General features: G+C 42.2%; 1 protein-coding gene across 1 annotated transcript in view; it reads left to right on the top strand.

Moving 5' to 3' along the window:
- Window positions 1-18,935, top strand: part of LOC145530961 (uncharacterized) — a 55,914-nt gene that overhangs the window by 18,256 nt on the left and 18,723 nt on the right. Inside the window, exon 4 of the mRNA XM_081552289.1 lies at window positions 4,530-4,634. Within this exon, the coding sequence (XP_081408415.1) occupies window positions 4,530-4,634 (105 nt within the window). The remainder of the gene's footprint in view (window positions 1-4,529; window positions 4,635-18,935) is intronic.

Raw genomic sequence — 18,935 nt, 5'->3', positions numbered from 1 at the left:
AAAAATAAAAAAAGAATATGATTGACTGTATCAAAGGAGGCTTTCCAGGTGGCACAAGTGGTAACAAATCCCCCTGCCAATGCAGAAGATGCAAGAGACGCAGGTTTGATCCCTGAGTCAGAAAGATCCCCTGGAGAAGGAAATGGCAACCCACTGCAGTAGTCTTGCCTGGAAGATTCCACGGACAGAGGAACCTGACAGGCTACAGTCCATGGAGTCACAAAGAGCTGGACGTGACTAAGCATGCACACAAGCAATACCAAAAGAAGTAACAATAAGGAAAAGAAATTGTGAATAGTCAATAACGAAAGTAAGAAGAAATAGGAAAAAAGAAAAAGGGATGAAGAGACAGACCCTGCAAAGGAAAAGAAAGGGAGACTGTCAGGAGAAACATGGGTGCAAGCCTTTGGCAAGCTCCTCCTTCAGGCTTGCTCCATCTGATACCGTGAATTCCTCATCACCCTCCCTTCCTGACACCGTTACTTCCATCAGTTCCAGTGAGCTCCCTGCACCAACAGACAAACCTACACTCTACAGAGATTTCGAGCTCACTGAGATCTCAGGAAGTCAGGAGAACCAGTCCCTACCACGTGCAGCTTCCTTACACCATCAACACAGGAGCTCCAGAAAGCCACAGGTGCTGGGCGCAGCAGCCCTGGAGGGGCTCCCGCAGAAATCTGATGGACAGAGATAACCTTCAGAACCTGTTCTTCCCTTTTTTTTCTTCAGATCCCTTCCAAACAAAGCTCTTCCAAAGGAGGACAGAACCCTTCACTAGGGGAACCCAATGCAGCAAACCAGGGCTCACTGGCATCTGTGTCTGGCCTAAGTTTCACCAGGAAATTCACCCAAGCATGCTTTGTTGAGAAGTACTTTGTGACGAGCCTTCACATTTCCCCTCAAATCAGCTAAAACAACATCTTAGGTTTACCTGTTTGGTTTTCACATTTTTCTCTGTTGAGCTTAAGTAAAAGGGACTGTTACAGAACCAAACTTGGGTCCACTCACCTACAGGCCATAAAAACAATCTAGTGACACCAGGTTGTGGTGAAGGAAAAGTGCAGCATTTTGAAACTGTGCAACTCAGATTGAAACCTGAACTCAAGTGACTAGGACTTGAATCCAGGCAAAACCCAGATTGGGACTTGAACCAAGTCTTTTAACTGAGATCACATACCTGCTCTCAGGACTTAGTGGAGCTCAGGTTCTTGATATTGCAAAAAGAGGTCAATGTGAGACAAAATGATAGGTAAAAGGTGGATTTATTTAGAGAGAAACACACTCCACAAAGTATAGGCCACCTCAGAAGGCGAGAGCTGCAGCCCGGTAGGAGGGTGTCAGTTTTTATAGGGGTGGGTCATTTCTTAGGCTGGTGAGTGGGAGGGGTATTCCAGCTATCTTGGGGAAGGCTATGTGCTAGGTCACTTCAGTCATGTCCAACTGTGCGACCCGACGGACTGTAGCCCGCCAGGCTCCTCTGTCCATCAGATTCTCCAGGCAAGAATACTGGAGGGAGTTGCCATGCCCTTCTCCAGGGGACCTTCCCAACCCAGGGATTGAACCCCCAGCTCTTAAGTCTCGTGCATTGGCAGGTGGGTTCTTTACCACTAGCATCACCTAGGGAAAGGGTGGGGGTTTTCAGAAATTGGGTCACCACCCACCTTTATGACATTTATGGACTTGCAACTATCATGGTGTCTGTAGGGTTATCACTTAGCTTGCTGATATGTTACAGTGAGTGCACACTGACACTCAAGGTCTAGTGAAAGTCGATTTGTCTGCCATCTTATATCTATTTGATGCTAATCAGTCTATATTATGTCCTCAGGCTATGTCATCCCTTTCAAGATTGTTCCCTAAATTCCCAGCTTCCTGTTTCAGCTTGGTCCCAATGTGGGGCCAAGCAAGGAATATGGGCAATTAATTCTCAGAAGGCCCAAATTCCCCAAAGGCTTTCAGGGAAAGGTTTTTAAGGACAGAGTGAAGAAGAGGGCTTCAGGGTGTATGATCAGCTCATGAACATTCTTCTGATTGGTTGGTGATGAGGTAATCAGGAGTGAAAATCAGAAACCTTCTAGTTCCAGCTGGTCTGGGGTTTACAAGCTGGTGATCAGTATGCATTTAACTTCTACCTGGTGGGGGTTTCAGTACCTGCAAAATAGCTCAAGGATATGGCTCAGAATATTATCTGTAGCCCTTGAAGAGGAGCTAAATGTCCTTGACTTTAATGGCTAAACTATCATTATCATGTCTTGCTGGACTGTTTTCCTTTGTTTCTGCATGTTCTTACTTCTCTGATTAAATGTGTTCTTTGGAACTCAAGAAGACCTCAGAGACTCAAGTTTTTTCCATAAACAAGAGGCAGACAGAGGACATAGCAGGGGATCTGTCCCTGGAATGCCCCATAGGATCCTGCTCAGGTACTGGACTGCTCTTAACCAAAAACTTCCAGCAGCATGATCACTGGTTACGGAAATCCTGAAAAGTCCAAACAGCCCCCAAATTATAGTCTACTTTGAAAATGAATACTGTATTAGACAAATACAAAAAGTCTCGAGAGTGGGATACTCCTCAATGTTTGTCTGCAACTCTAAGACTGTGATTAAAAGTCCAAAGTAGAAAGAGGTAGACAGAAAAAAATAGATTGTGATAAAATCTTTCTACTCTGTTTTCTCAGAAGAGCATTTTTCTTGTCCCCTTCTTTGGGAGTTACCCTGTTAACTCCCTTTCCATATTAACATTGTGTCTCAACTTTGGCCAAGTTCTGCTATATTTTGTAAATCAACTTTGTTTTTCTATCAGCGATAGCAAGCACAGAAACTTTTAAAGAGGAATAGCTGTATCAAGACTAAGACGAGGAAGAATAAAAAATAGGTCAATTTAGGCTTCATTTTATAGTATATGCTTTTTATAACACGTATTTTTCTCAAATTTAGCATATATTTTTGTTACAGAGCAGCAAATATGTAGAAGAGGTTTTTTATTTGGAGACTTGTTTAATAAACACGTTGGGACTTATTAGGAAAAGCCAAAACCTTAAAAAAGAGAGTTGTGGACTTCACAACTTCTGTTTGAAAATAAATATAGATTTGGCAGTCTGTCTATCCTGATAATTGGGTGATAGGCATATGACAATATTTAATGCAAAAGACAATGATTTCAAAGAAAATCAGAATACAAGCCTTGTGTCACTGAGATGGGCTGGTAAACACTGAGAGAAATCAAAATACTTTAAGTTTTTAGAGCAACCATACTTTCTGCAAGGATGTAAGAGCCTGAGAGCTACCATTTAAGAGAGAGAAGCCTGACACTGAATTCTCAGAAAAATGGAACTGGAGTTAAGAACATTTTAGTGTTAAACTGGGTAGGGGTATATTTGGCCATCAAGAGTGCATCTTTTACTTAGACTGGAGGCCAGGCTTTGGGCTCAGATGGAGAGGAATGTGTTTCTCTAATACGCAAGAGAACAGAGAACAAGAAATTGAGTGGCTGCTTTAAATCCTCTTAGTAGCAGTCAGGGTCTGTATGTATCTAAACTAACTTAACTATATGGCTCTGGTCTTGGCCTGGTCGTGGAAAGACGTGGACAAGAATGAAAACTGAAAACAGTCTAAATGACAACTCTGTGCAGGGACATCAGTTAAATGGCTTTAAGCAACACATATGCTTATTCACCCCTGTTGTACAAAATCCATGCCTAACGATGAGCCAGTTCTGGAGTCAACACGGCTGATAGCAAAGCAGATCTGGAGTAAGCGAGCACATGTGACACAACTCCAAGGACACCAGTCCGTCCTGTGGACTCTCAGTTCTCTCGGGCGTACCTGTGTGTCTCTTTGCATCGTGCCTTTGCAGTGCCTTCCTCAGGAGACCGTCTATTTCCAGTCCTTAAATCTGGACTTGACCATGGGACTTGCCCTGCAAATGCAGTGCAAGTGGAGGCTTGACAAGCACCTGTGCACACAGCCTCTCCCTCTCTTGCTGTTGAAGACTCTTGTCTGTTACCAAGTCTAAGCTCATACTGCTCAATGCGTGACAAGCCAATCAATTGAGAAATAAGCTGCTGGGGCTAGGAATAGTGATTTTATTCAGAAAGTCAGCAGGCAGAGAATATGGTGGACTAGTGTCCCAAAGACAATTTTGCTGGGGTTTGAATGCTAGTTTCTTTTATAGAACAAAGAGGGGAAGGTGAGGAAGTAAAGTGAAAAAGATGATAAGTTGTAGCAAATATTTCCTGGTTCCAGCCAGACTCCAGAGGGGGTGTGTTAATTTCTTCTTTCCTGCATCCATTCACAGGTGGGCTTCATCTGGATGTTTCCCATAAGCTAAACAAAGGTATTTTCAACCTTAACACTCAGGCATGGGAGGCAGGATTCCTGGAGATAGACCATTATGTACATTTTAAGCTATAGACAACATCCCTTTAATGATGAACTTGTAACAAAAGCATAGAGTACAAAGGTTAATGGAAAAGAAACAGATCCAATATGAATTCACATTTGTTCTTCCTTCACATACCCACTTTTCAGAAAAAGCTCAGGCTAGTCTTGTAAAGGATGAAAGAGTACATGGAGAGAGGACCCAGAGTACATGGAAAGAGGACCCAGCCATGCCAGCCAATCCAGCTTCTCCAGGTGAGAGCTACACATTGACAGGGAACTGAGACTGCTGACCCTACATGGAGCAAAGACAGACCCAAAGGACTGACCTACAGAACTGTGAGCAAATACTGGTACTCTGTTTTTTAAGTCATTACGTTTGAGGGATGATTGGTTATACAGTGAAAATTAACACCATTACTAAAAAGTAGATGCTAATTATTATTGTTTAAACAGAAAATGTTGCTTTAAATCTTTAGCAAACATGCATGATATGGGGATAATTTTTTAAGGCTAAAATAAATCTAATGTATCTTTATTTATATACTAAAAGTGTTAGTTGCTCAATCATGTCCGACTCTTGGCAACCCCCTGGACTGTAGCCCACCAGGCTCTTCTGTCCATGAATTCTCTAGGCAAGAATACTGGAATGAATTGCTATTCTCTTCTCCAGGGGATCTTCCCAACCCAGGGATCAAACCCAGGTGTCCTGCATTGCAGGCAGATTCTTCACTGTCTGAGCCAGCATATATTTTAAAGAATAATGGAATTTAACGCAGAGGTTAAAGAAATACAACACTTAGCTACAATAAAGTAATTCACTGGAATTCAAATATCCTCAATTATTTAATCCAGGGACCAGCAAATTACAGCCCTCAAGCCAAATCTGAACCCTGACCTATAAAGTTTTGACTGACCTATAAAGTAAATAAAGTTTTATTGGAACACACCTATGCTCATTTAATTACATATTGTCCAAAGTGCTTTCAAAATATGGTGCTGGAGAAGACTCTTGAGAGTCCCTTGGACAGCAAGGAGATCCAACCAGTCCATCCTAAAGGAAATCAGTCCTGAATATTCATTGGAAGAACTGATGCTGAAGTTGAAACTCCAGTACTTTGACCATCTGATGGGAACAGCTGACCCAGTGAAATGGGATGGTGGGGAAAGATTCCTGATGCCGGGAAAGATTGAGGGCAGGAAGAGAATGGGGTGGCAGAGAATAAGATGGTTGGGTGGTATCACCAACTCAATGGACATGAATTTGAGCAAACCCCAGGAGATAGTGAAGGACAGGGAAGCCTGGAGTGCTGCAGTCTATGGGGTTGAAAAGAGTTGGATACAACTTAGTGACTGAACAACAATAGCTTCTTTAATACTATGATACCAGAGCTGAGTAATTGAGACTAAGACTGTGGCTTGCAAAGTCTAAATTATTTCCTATCTGCCCCTTTACAGAAAAATTTGCTGACTCCTGTTTTAGCGATTATATTTCAATAAATGTTAACTATTGTCATCGTCATTATCATGCATTGTCATCATCACTATTATTGTAGCCAGTGGGGTGCATGTGGAAAATAATCTTCCCTTGATCAAAGAGCAGCCACCTAATCCTACAAAATTAGTATTCCTAATCTTTACATGAACACTGTAGTCAGCAATGAAGGGAAACACATACCCTTCTCCTTATCTGAGTAAGTACTAATAGAGAAACTTGCCTTCTATTAGAATGTATTTATTTGCCATCTAAGTCTACACATATAATTTTTACTTAATTGCAAAGATATGATACACTTAAAAATCTCTTTAGATAACCATTAACCAAAATTGGTTTAAAATATAATATGGACAAAAAGCAAAAATTAGATTCAATTTATTATGTGAAACTAGTTATTAGTGGTGTTCAGGGACCATAAGAGCTGTTACTAAAAATCTTAAATCTGTATTTCTACAGAAGAGTACAGTAGTCTATGTTTAAAGAATGTTCTTGACCAGAAAGTTAATAAGCTTAAAAGTCATTTCCAGTTTTCCAGTTGAGACAATATACAATATGTATGAGAAAAAACAGGAGTTTGATCAGTGACAAGATTTGAAAAGATAGACCCAAGAACTAAAATGTGTATGACAATGAATACAATAAAGATGGAAGCATGGGTCCTGTGCCTTATTATTTAACTTTTAAAAACATTTATGTATTTATTTGGCTGTGTCTTAGTTGTGGCATGCAGGCTCAGTGGTTGCAGCATGTGGGCTGTTGCCCTGCAGCACGTGGGATCTTAGTTCAGCAACCAGATCTGCATCTGAACCTGCATCTCCTGCATTAGAAGGTAGATTCTTAACTACTGGACAATGAGGGATATCCCTGGGTCCTTTGCCTTATAACTCATTGTTTATTTTGTTTTCTTTATGTCATAAAGCTTCTAAGAGTTTTTTGTCATTCTTGTAAAATTTTAGGAGGATGTGACTAAATATCAATCTCTTAAAATGTATTCTGCTTGGCACATGATGGCTGCATCAAACTTACATTTTCCTCTGTTGTTCCTTTGGTTACTATCTATATTCTCTTTCTGAAATTGTGTCTGTTCTCCTTGATAGATCCTACATCTCTCTCAGTCATATTTTCTTTCATTTTTTTTTTTATCTGTCTGGAAATTTATGTTGACTTAGCTTCTTAATTCATGAACGTGATCTAAATAAAAAGAAGTCAGCTTCAGATATATCTAAATTCTCAATATTTTATATTTCTCTTGTCACAGTTAAGATATATTAGTGAAATAGAGCCTTAAGCATTAATAAATGCTTAATAATTTTCCTAAATTTTATAAAAGTTTTCTTATCAGAAACATACCCAGTGATCTAAAGAGGTTGGCTAATAATGAATATTCATTTCATAAATGACTCATAAATAACAAAAGTAACTAGTGGCAGCGTAGGAGTAAAATATATGGACTCTGAATTGCGTCTGAATGAGCCCACAATGGGTTAGTACTCTTATCAGCCTACTCCAAAATGAAAATATCCACTTCTAACAAATATGTTTTACTTCTCTTTACAGTAGTGGCAATTAATGAATCTTTTAATTACACTTACACATTATTCTCATCAGCCCAGCTCCCAGTGGAAATATCAACCTTGAACAAATACCTGTAAAGGGTAACTGTTAAATATATAGTGCCGTGCTAAGTCGCTTCAGTCAGGTTTGACCTGTGTGACCCTATGAACTGTAGCCGGCCAGGCTCCTCTGTCCATAGGGATTCTCCAAGCAAGAATACTGAAGTGGATTGCCATTCCCTTCTCCAGGGTTAAATATATAGGCAAACACTTAAAGCTGAAAGATGCCTAGTCCAACCTCTTCATTTCAACAACGAGGAATCCAAATCAAAAGGATTAAATGGTTTGTCTAAGGTAACGCAGCTAGAAACACAGTTTCTTGATTCCTACCTCGTTAATAAACAATCCATTGTCTTAACAATCAGCGTGGCAGAGAGATGTGCCTTGGGAACAAGTCAGATTTATTAGAGAAGAACATGCTGTGCACAGAGCCACTTTTGGGTAAAGCACACCAAAACGGTCATCGGAGAGCCCAGGCATTAGAGACGCCCGGCACCAAACTCAAGAAGGCAGTGAATTAGAGAAAAGGATGTATCACAGTAAGCTGATGGGCTTCCCTAATAGCTCAGTTGGTAAAGAGTTCGCCTGTGATGCAGGAGACCCCAGTTCAATTCCTGGGTCGGAAAGATCCGCTGGAGAGAGGATAGGTTACGCACTCCAGTATTGTTGGGCTTCTTGAGCTTCCCTTGTGGCTCAGCTAGTAAAGAATCCGCCTGCATGTGGAAATGTGGGAGACCTGGGTTCGATCCCTGGGTTGGGAAAATCCCCTGGAGAAGGGAAAGGCTAACCACCCCAATATTCTTTCACTTTCACTTTCATAATAAGCTGATACTAAACAAGGACCCTGGGCACTACCAGACACATAAATAAAATGAGTCTATAAGGTGGCCTCCCAGTCTCTGGGCCAAACCCACACCTACTTTTCTCTTACTTGTTTCTCTCTCAAAGCCTCTGCTTTCCTCTGTCTCTTTTCCCCATCTCTATTCCCCTCAAAATCTAATTTTAACTACATTATATTCCATCAGTATTTTTTTATAGGCAGGAAAGAAGGCAAAAAGTACAAAGCACAGTGTAATTTCCTCTAAGTCCCAAATTCCTTAAACTTGATCTTAGCTATGTGATTTAGTGATTTTCCCTATGTATTTAAGAGTAAGTTAAATATAAAGCTTTATTTTCTTCCTTTAAAAACCCTGTAAGGTTGCTGCATTATGCACTTCCTGATCCATATTTTGGGGAGAAAAAAAAAAAGCTTAAAGAAAAATAAAGATTGTTAAACTTACCACGCATTCCTAAGACTGGAAGTATCTCTGTTAATCTTGCTAATTAGAGGATTAAGTACCTTTAAAGAAATAATATTTAAAGAAGTGCCTCGACTGTGAAATTTATCAGATAGAGGTTAAGTTCCTATAAAGGAACAGGAATATAGCAGAAGCCTACTCTCTTCTGAATGTCGCAGAAGCCTACATTCAGCCTTGATGAAGCATTAACTTAGTGCTTGTACTGTGCCTGGAGGTGGCAGCCAACACATCAATGATATGAAAAGACTGTTTACTCTCCTCACATTATCAAAAGGTAATGAAAACTTGAGAATTTCTCAGTGGTTTTGATGATACATGAGTATAGGCCAATTTACAGTTATTCTATGATCCTATTTTAGTGTCCTGTTGATAATGGAGTCCCTACTGGGTGAGTGTGTGTGTGTTTTTAATCTCTTACTTTTTAGTAAATTGATGTTCAATGTGTGAAATGTCTATTTCTATCATGTAGTGTTATTAGGGAAATTTTCATCTGAAATTGTGAGTACATAGAGTTATACTTCTAGCTTCTTGAGGTTGTGATGTTCTGAACCCTAGGAGTTCGCTTCCAGGCCTGCTTAGCAACCCTGTCTGCAAAGCAGGAAAGTTCCAGACTCTGGAATAAGTCAGATGCACTGTAAATTAGACAAAGAACCCCAAGTCCACAGACCACCAGCCCAACATTAAGTCAGACTCTAACTACTATAGTCTCTGACTCTTTACCCCAGTATTTCTGGGAGATTGGCTCTCCATTTACCGTCTGCACCTGACTGCTCACATTTTCCTTCAGAAGGTGGGGAACTTGTTGCTGCTTTTCTCCCTGTGGTTCTCTACCCCTAGCCCACACAAACTGGGCATTTCTCCCTCTCCAGCCCATCCACGCGAGTGCATGGCTTGTGCCTTTGAATGTCACTGATCAGTAACCATGTATCCAGTACCTACTCCTAAGCCCTCCTGAGAATACTGGCTTCCTAAACCATCACCTTATGGGCAAAAGTCAGCTCTACTTGTCCAACTGGTGGCAGAGATCCTGAGAATCGTGGATCATGGAGACAAAGCTGGCCCTTCAGAAGGTGACATTCTCTTACATCTTGTGTACTAAATCACTTCAGTCATCTCTGACTCTTTGGGACCCCATGGACTGTAGCCCACCAGGTTCCTCTGTCCATGGGTCTCTCCAGGCAAGAATACTGGAGTGGGTTGCCATTGCCTCCTCCAGGGGATCTTCCCAACCCAGGGATCAAACTGGCCTCTCCTGCATTGCAGGTGGATTCTTTACCATTGAGCCACCGGGAAAGCCCCTTCTCATATGGCAGCAAAGGCAAATTTGAAGCTCTCTTGGTCTATACATCAGTCTATAAAAATAATTAAGTAAGCCTTCAATGTGACAGCCACTAGTTTTGGAGAGTCAAACGGGCATCCAACACCCAACATCCAGAATTGCTGTCTTTCTGAGACTGGAGGGAAGTGATGAACCTACCACACTTTGAAATGAAAGCAGAAGTCACTCTGTGGCAGGGCTATATAGCTTAACGTTTTCACCAAGATGTGGATCCTTTATTTGCTCTCCACTTACAATGCTCTAACTGCAAGACTTGTTCACAGTCAAGTGGAACTGAGACCAGGGTCCAGGAAGATTAAGGCCTAAGTCCCAAACTTGCCTTGGATCAAACCACCATTTCAGGTGAAATCTGAGGGTTTCGAAGCCTAAATAGTGCAAATTACTGGGGCTTCCCTGGTGGTTCAATGGTTAAGAATCTGCCTTGCCATGCAGAGGGGACACTGGTTCCGTCCCTGGTGTGGGAAGATCTTACATGCTGCAGAGCAACTAAGCCCATACGCCACATCAACTGAAGCCCCTGCCGTTGAAACTCCTGAAGCCCGCATGCCTGCATGCACCACGAGATAAGCCACCGCAACGAGAAGCCCGTGCACCACAAGGAAGAGTAGCCCACACTCGCTGCAACTAGAGAAAGTCTGTGTGCAGCAACAAAGACCCAGTGCAGCCAAGAAATAAATAAATAAAAATTTAAAAAATAAATCTTTTTTTTTTTTTTAAGTCATGCAAATTACTGTCTGTTGTGGCCAGAAGAATGTGCCTCTCAGATTTTCTAGGGCAGGAGGTATAATTGGCCTCCAGTCATGGCTGCTGACATGCTGGCAACCAGGTCAATCTTCCCACAGGCTCCACTGGCCAGAGATATCCTGGCCAGGCAGGGGGGAGGCAGGGGCTCCTCTGATGGATGACTTTGGCTCAAAAGACCTTTCCAAACTGGTTGAAATTTTCTTAGAACTACAGAGCAGTCCACGGCGTTCCTCAGCACTTTTATTCCTCCTCCCACTCCATCTCCCTTCCTTCTCTCCTTCATGGGCGCCAGACCTGCCTCAGGGTCTGCTGGCCCTCCTGCTTCTTCCTGCTCCTTCCCCATTGTCCCTCACCGGTGTTTCCACACTACGACTCTTATCCATCGCATCCCTGCTTGGCATCCACTTCTCAGAGGACCTGCACGAAATCACTATTTAACTATTCTGTTTTGCCTGTGAAATTTAGGACCAAACGTACTTCCTGAATTCAGGTCCAAATATCATTCATTAGAAGAAGGAAGACTTAGTCAGGAAAGAATATGCATGTGAACTACCCATATTGACTAATGAACTCTGTTGACTTAAACATGCAGCAAAGCATTTCAGTTCCGAGTAACTTAAGATCTCTAGACCAAGGCCCTGTAGTTTGGAAGAGCTATTGGAGGAGCCACAAGGAAAGAGGTGAGGCCAGGAGGTCTCCTCCTCCTATGTGCAATGGATGAACTTGGAGACGAGGTGATGGAACAATAGAGAAACTATAGCATTGCCTGGAAGCTTGTCTGGGGGTGGACAAGGCTCTGAGGGACAAGCTGTGCCCTCATTACCCAGTCACTCATCCACACAACAAAGTCCACAGAGCACCTGCTCCATGGCGAGCTCGCCCACAAGGATGACAGAGGCAGTCCTTTCCAAGTCATCACTTTGCAAGCTCCCTTTTGTTAATGTAAAAAAAAAAAAATCAATAATCAGATTATTGGAGGTGGCCACCTTATGACAGAAAGCCACAAAATTCTGTAAAGCAATTATCCTTCAATTAAAACATTTTTTAAAAATATAAAGTTTAGTGAAATAAAAAAAATCAATAATCAGAAACACCAATTAAATAGAATTGAGACCAGCAGGGGGCGCTCTCACGCCCTGTGATGACAGCAGAGCCCCACAGGAAGAAGACAGACTCCCTCTCTTTCCTGCTGGGGACTCAGCCAATGACAAGCCCTGAACTCCTTGTTCACTATGGCCCGCCCTCCCGACTTCCCTTCCCCTCTATAAAATCGGGCTCCTCCCCTTTTGTGCAGGGGCTTGCATGTAGTCCCCCATGGTTGCAGACCTCAAATTGAAATTCTCTGCTGATCTCAAATAAACTCCTCTTTGCAGGAGAAATATTTGGCTATCTGTTTCTGGTCAATATTAGGAACACAGACACCCATCGATGTTTCTACCTTCTGAGTTCCTAAGTTTTCAGACTGTATCCAAGAATCAGCTTGACCTTTATCTCTTGTTAAATTTTCTTAGTAAAAAGTACATATATGGGATTTGGTTAGCGTTTCCTTTATGTTTTTCTATGTGTTTGAAATCTGTAATATTAAAATAGGGTAAAGTGAAAGATGATTTCATAGACTAGAAGTTTTCCCTTTTTTTAATGTGGTAATAATTTCATACGTACAGAAAAGTTTTGTTTTGAAAGACTTTCCTTAGTGAGTTGTCTTGAAATTTTTATTGACGATCACCTGACTGTACACTTATGAGTCTAGACCCTACATTTTGTTTCACTGATGTGTTTATGCTGTGTCTTAATTACTTCATCTTTTTAAATTTTTATTTATTTATTTTTGGCTGCACTGGGTCTTCATTGCTGTGTGTGGGCTTTCTCTAGTTGCATCAAGTAGGAGCTACTCTTCATTGCAGTGGCTTCTCTTGTTGCACAGTTGGCGCTTAGTTACCAAGGCATGTGGAATCTTCCTGGATCAGAGATCAAACCCAGGTCCTCTGCATTAGCAGGCAGATTCTTAACCACTGGACCACCACAGAAGTTCCACACTTACGGAAAAGTTGAAAGAACAAGAATAGTACTAAGAACATCCACATTGTTCCCCTATTATTAGTATTTTTCCCTCTTCAGTTTATCATTTGCTCTAATGTTTTTTTTTTTTTCCTGAATTGTTTGGGGTAAGTTACATACAGTAAAGCTCTTTATTTCCATATACATCACCATTTCCTAACAGTTGCACAGTTATTAACTTCAGTAAATTTAACACTATGCTAAGCTTTTATCTGGGCTTCCAGATGGAGCTAGTGGTAAAGAACCCACCTGCCAATGAAGGAGACATAAGACATGTGGGTTGAATCCCTGAATTGGGAAGATCCCCTACAGGAGGGCATAGTAACCCACTCCAGTATTCTTACCTTGGAGAATCCCATGGATAGAGAAGCCTGACGGGCTGCAGTCCCTAGGGTTACAAAGAGTCCGACACAACTGAAGTGACTTAGCATGCACGTATGCTTTTATCTAATTTAATCTATCATTGGGCTTCCCTGGTGGTTCAGTGGTAAAGAACCTGCCTGCCAATGCAGGAGACATAAGAGACTTAGGTTCGATCCCTGGGTCAGTAAGATCCCCTGGAGAAGGAAATGGCAACCCACTCCAGTATTCTTGCCTGGAGAATCCCATGGACAGAGGAGCCTGGCGGGCTACAGTTCATGGGTTTGAAAAAAGTTGGGCACGACTTAGCAACTGAGCATGCATGCATGCCATCTGTCATCGATATCAGTGTTCCAGTCTTGTCTTCTTAAGTTAATAATGTCCTTTATAGAAAATTTATTCCCTCCAGCACACAACTGTATCTGGGGTCTGTTGTTGCATCTAGTTGTCATGTCTCTTTCTTTCAGTCACCTTTTAATCTAGAACGTTTTTGTAGCTTTTCTTTAAGTGTTTGAAGAATGCAGCTCTTCACCCCTTTTTAAAATAGAACATTCCTCGCTCTGTATTTGCCTAGTTTCCTCATGATGAGATGCAGGTGTACCTTCTTGACTGAAACACTACACAGATAATATACCCTTCTTGGGATCACTCCTGGAGGCACGTGGCAGTCCTCTGTTCCTCACTGGTGGTGTCGATCTAGAGCATATAATTTGCTGTTTTTTTCTCCCTTTCAACCAACAAGTAGTCTGACGGGGGAGGGGGGGAGAGACACCAAGCAGCTCACTCAATTGCCTGGATTGAGCATCTTGATGATTCTTCTCTGAACCAGGCTTTACTGTGAACTTCCAGCTCCAGCACATGCTTCACCTTGATCAGTGAGCCCCCAGTTATTTATCGCTTATTCGTGGTTATTACCTATTAATATGGACTTATGGATTACTACTTTCCCAATGGCTTACAGTGTATTAACACAGTTATTGGGGGTGCTCACATTGTCCTGGACCTGGCCTGTGGAAGCCCCATCAAGTTGGCTCCTGAGTCTTTGTGACGGGCCATAGGTGCTTTTTGTTTAAACCTGCATTGTAATAATAAATTCTATGATTGCTGAAAAAAATTTAAAAATAAAAGTGAATTGAAAAAAATGCAAATCCCCCCTATAAGAATTTCAGGCTGCTCTGTTGTGCCTTGAGTTGTATTGCTTATAGTCCTTTTGGTTATAAAGGGGTTTTTTTCCAATAAATTAAACATTTCTTGAGCATTCATAGTATTAATACATTATGTTTGCAATAATCTATTGAGGCACAAAGGGCAGATAAAATAAGTGTAATCTATGGTCTTATATTAAGGAATTGATAATAGATATAAACAGAAGCTCTCTTAGGGCTCCTTTAATATTTGAATAAGAAATGTAGGCAAAGCATACATAACCGTCATCAGACATTAAGTAAAACCTCCAACTTCTAATCTTCTGTAAGGGAAGCCCAATTAATTTGACCTTGGTGCCAGTCCTGCCATCCTGAGCTCTCCCAGGGGGCTGTGGACAGTCTGAAACCCACACCCTCCACGTTCCCTTGCAGACAGAAGCATCGAGAGATGCTAGTGGATGGAAGGTAAACACATGTCTATTCCAAGAAGCTGGTGCACACCTGCAGACACAGACAGCTGTGGGTGTTGCCTGTGGTTATCAGCTGTGCACTGAGCACCCCCCACTTCAGGGAGGAAGGATCGGTGGGGACTTTTCTCTGATCCCTGTCTTCTGTCATTCCCATCTTCCTTATCTTCAGAGCTAAATTCCTGATTCCCAGTAATAATCTCACTAAAACTACTTAGGTGGCTACCATTTTCCTGACTGATATTATGTGACTTAGTCTCTTATTAATTTTTTTAAACTTTTATTTATTTATTTATTATTTATTTCGGCTGCATTGGATCTTCATTGCTGTGCATGGGCTTTGTCTCGTTTCAGGCAGTGGGAGCTACTCTCCAGTTGCGGTGCATGGATTTCTCATTGCAGTGGCTTCTCTTGTTGTGGAACACAGGCTCTAAGCATGCAGGCTTAGTAGTTGCAGTGCACAGGTTTAGTTGCTTGTTGGCATATGGGATCTTCCTGGACCAGGGATCAAACCCGTGTCGGCTATATTGGCAAGTGGATTCTTAACCACTGGCCCATCAGGGAAGTCCAATTTCTTATTAATTTGTCACATACTTATGTAGCATTTACCGTGAGCTAGGTTTTACTAATATTCATTCATTTCATCCTCTTAATAACCCTACAAAGTAGGTAAATATTATTGACAGGCACAAAGGTAACTTGCCTAAGGTCACAAAGCCAGGAAGCAGCAGAGCTGGGAGTCAAACCCAAAATGTTAGGCTCTGCAGTTCATGCTTTTACTCTTATAACCTTTGCAAATAATACCTATGAGACTGTATTTGTCTGCTTGAGATGTCATAACATGATACCATCAACTGGGCAGTTTAAACAACGGATGTTCGTTTTCTCGCAGTTCTGGAGGCTGGAAGTTCAAGACCAATGTCTGGCCGTTCGTTTGCGGTGAGAGCTCTCTTGTTGACTTATAGAGAACTGCCTTCTCACCAAATCCTCACAGGGCCATTTCCTGGGGTGGGGGTGAGAAAGAGAGAGTCCTGGTGTCTCTTCTTACAAGAAATACCCCATCAGATTCGAGTCTCAACCGTATAACCTTATGAAAGTGCTGCACTCAATATGCCAGCAAATTTGGAAAACTCAGCAGTGGCCACAGGACTGGAAAAGGTCAGTTTTCATTCCAATCCCGAAGAAAGACAATGACAAAGAATGCTCAAACTACCACACAATTGCACTCATCTCACATGCTAGTAAAGTAATGCTCAAAATTCTCCAAGCCAGGCTTCAGCAATACGTGAACCGTGAACTTCCAGATGTTCAAGCTGGTTTTAGAAAAGGCATAGGAACCAGAGATCAAATTGCCAACATCCGATAGATCACTGAAAAAGCAAGAGAGTTCCAGAAAAACATCTATTTCTGCTTTATTGACTATGCCAAAGCCTTTGACTGTGTGGATCAAAATAAACTGTGGAAAATTCTGAAAGATATGGGAATACCAGACCACCTGACCTGCCTCTTGAGAAACCTGTATGCAGGTCAGGAAGCAACAGTTAGAACTGGACGTGGAACAACAGACTGGTTCCAAATAGGAAAAGGAGTCCGTCAAGGCTGTATTTTGTCACCCTGCTTATTTAACTTATATGCAGAGTACATCATGAGAAACGCTGGGCTGGATGAGACACAAGCTGGAATCAAGATTGCCGGGAGAAATATCAATAACCTCAGATATGCAGATGACACCACCCTTATGGCAAATAGTGAAGAAGAACTAAAGAGCCTCTTGATGAAAGTGAAAGAGGAGAGTGAAAAAGTTGCTTAAAGCTCAACATTCAGAAAACTAAGATCATGGCATCTGGTCCCATCACTTCATGGCAAATAGATGGGGAAACAGTGGAAACAGTGGCTGACTTTATTTTTCTGGGCCCCAAAATCAGTGCAGATGGTGACTGCAGCCATGAAATTAAAAGATGCTTACTCCTTGGAAGGAAAGTTATGACCAACCTAGACAGCATATTAAAAAGCAGAGACATTACTTTGCCAACAAAAGTCCGTCTAGTCAAGGCTATGGTTTTTCCAGTGGTCATGTATGGACGTGAGAGTTGGACTATAAAGAAAGCTGAGTGCTGAAGAATTGATGCTTTTGAACTGTGGTGTTGGAGAAGGCTCTTGAGAGTCCCTTGGACTGCAAGGAGATCCAACCAGTCCATCCTAAAGGAGATCAGTCTTGGGTGTTCATTGGAAGGACTGATGTTGAAGCTGAAACTCCAATACTTTGGCTACCTGATGCGAAGAGTGGAGTCATTTGAAAAGACCCTGATGCTGGGAAAGATTGAGGGCAGGAGGAGAAAGGGACGACAGAGGATGAGATGGCTGGATGGCATCACCGACTCGATGGACATGGGTTTGGGTGGGCTCAGGGAGTTGGTGATGGACAGGGAGGCCTGGCGTGCTGCAGTTCATGGGGTTGCAAAGAGTCAGATACTACTGAGTGACTGAACTGAACTGAACTGAACTCCCATAACGGCCCTACCTCCAAATAGAGTCACATTGAAGTTAGGGCCTCAACATGTGAATTTTGAGGGATTCAAACAGAGACCAAAATAACAGCAACAAATAGCCTTGCCCACTGTTGATGGAAATCATCAGTAAAGGGTCTATAATAGAAATGAAAAGGAGTCTTATTCGTGTCAAACTGAAGACTACAGCCAGAGAGATATAGATTCAAAAATCCCTTGAATTGTGTTCTCCTGGGCTAAAAAATAGGGGAGGTTCTAAAGGAAAAAACTGCAAAATCACAGCAGTTGTTCATCAAGAATTAAGATTGGAGCTGCAAGAAGTAAGGAGGCTTGCTAAGCAAAGGTTGGTTATGATCTGAAATGGTTGTGTAGTTTCAAGAGGAGACCCTGAGACCTAAGGTTGCAGCTGGCATCTGCCAGCAGACACTGTTATGAGAACAGCTGGTGACATCCTTGGGTCTGATATAGTTCAGAAAATTCAAGTTCCCACAGATGCAGGAAAGTGTCTGAAATCACATCCACAATTGTCACCGGCTCCAGCTGGGTGCCTGAACCACAGTGACTCCATTCTGATTTTCAAATGCATTCTTTCCTTTAAAGGTTAAAGCAGATGTACAGTGCATGTTTAATGGGCCACAAAACAAGCTGTTTTAGTTACCATGAAGTTTAGATTCAATCATGTATAAGCCAAAATGACTTCCCCACATCTCAATAGGTGAAAACTTCTCTCATCACTACATCATTATGTCTCGTAGCCCTAAGAACGCAGCATCCTGTTCCCTGGGCTCCAAAGGAAATGCCTGGTTCAATTTTTTTTTTTAACCTCCCTCTATCATGGGACTGTGCCCAAGTTATTCAATCTTGCTGAGTCTTGCTTTCTCCACCTGAAAGCGGGGGTAATAATACTTATCCTGTAAGGTTGTTGTGAGTATTAAATAAAACAACAACACAAATTTCATAATCTAGTCCCAGCCACATAGCATCTACTTCATATACCTGTGCACCCTATTTTCAGTTCTCTTCAAATGATGCTTATCAACACAGCATGTCCACCCTAGTCCTACTTTTTCAGCAGCATCCGTGGACATTTGTCCACCCATAGGTTATGTTAGAGAACAGATCCTAGCCTGGCTCACTCTGCCCCACTCTGCCTCTCTGAGCGAGCTTTACTCTGCAGATATGCCAGGTGGAGACCATATACCCCACTGTGTGTACAGCTAGGGTCCCCCATATACACACCCAACTTCCACCCAACAGCCGCACCCATGCCACTTGTAGAAGGTGCAGGGAGACAGAGGTTGCACTTCCAGTGCTTCTGGAAGCATTTGACTTTACTGAGGTGGGGGGAGCCGAGACATGGGCTGATAGCCCCCGCTCCGAGGTGGGGATCAGTGAAAGGGATCCCCTGCAACAGCGAAAGCCCTGCGCTCTCAGGACCTACATGGGGCAGCAGGTCCCTGGCTCTCGGATTCACACAGTGACCAAGGAGGCAGTTCACTCACGGGGCCAGTTCTGCGATGTTGGTCT

The sequence above is a fragment of the Giraffa tippelskirchi genome, chromosome 13, assembly GCF_054371585.1.
Source record: "Giraffa tippelskirchi isolate mGirTip1 chromosome 13, T2T-mGirTip1v1.2.pri, whole genome shotgun sequence".
Classification (NCBI taxonomy): domain Eukaryota; kingdom Metazoa; phylum Chordata; class Mammalia; order Artiodactyla; family Giraffidae; genus Giraffa; species Giraffa tippelskirchi.
Note: the sequence above shows the minus strand (reverse complement) of the source record. Positions and strands in the feature narration are given on the sequence as shown.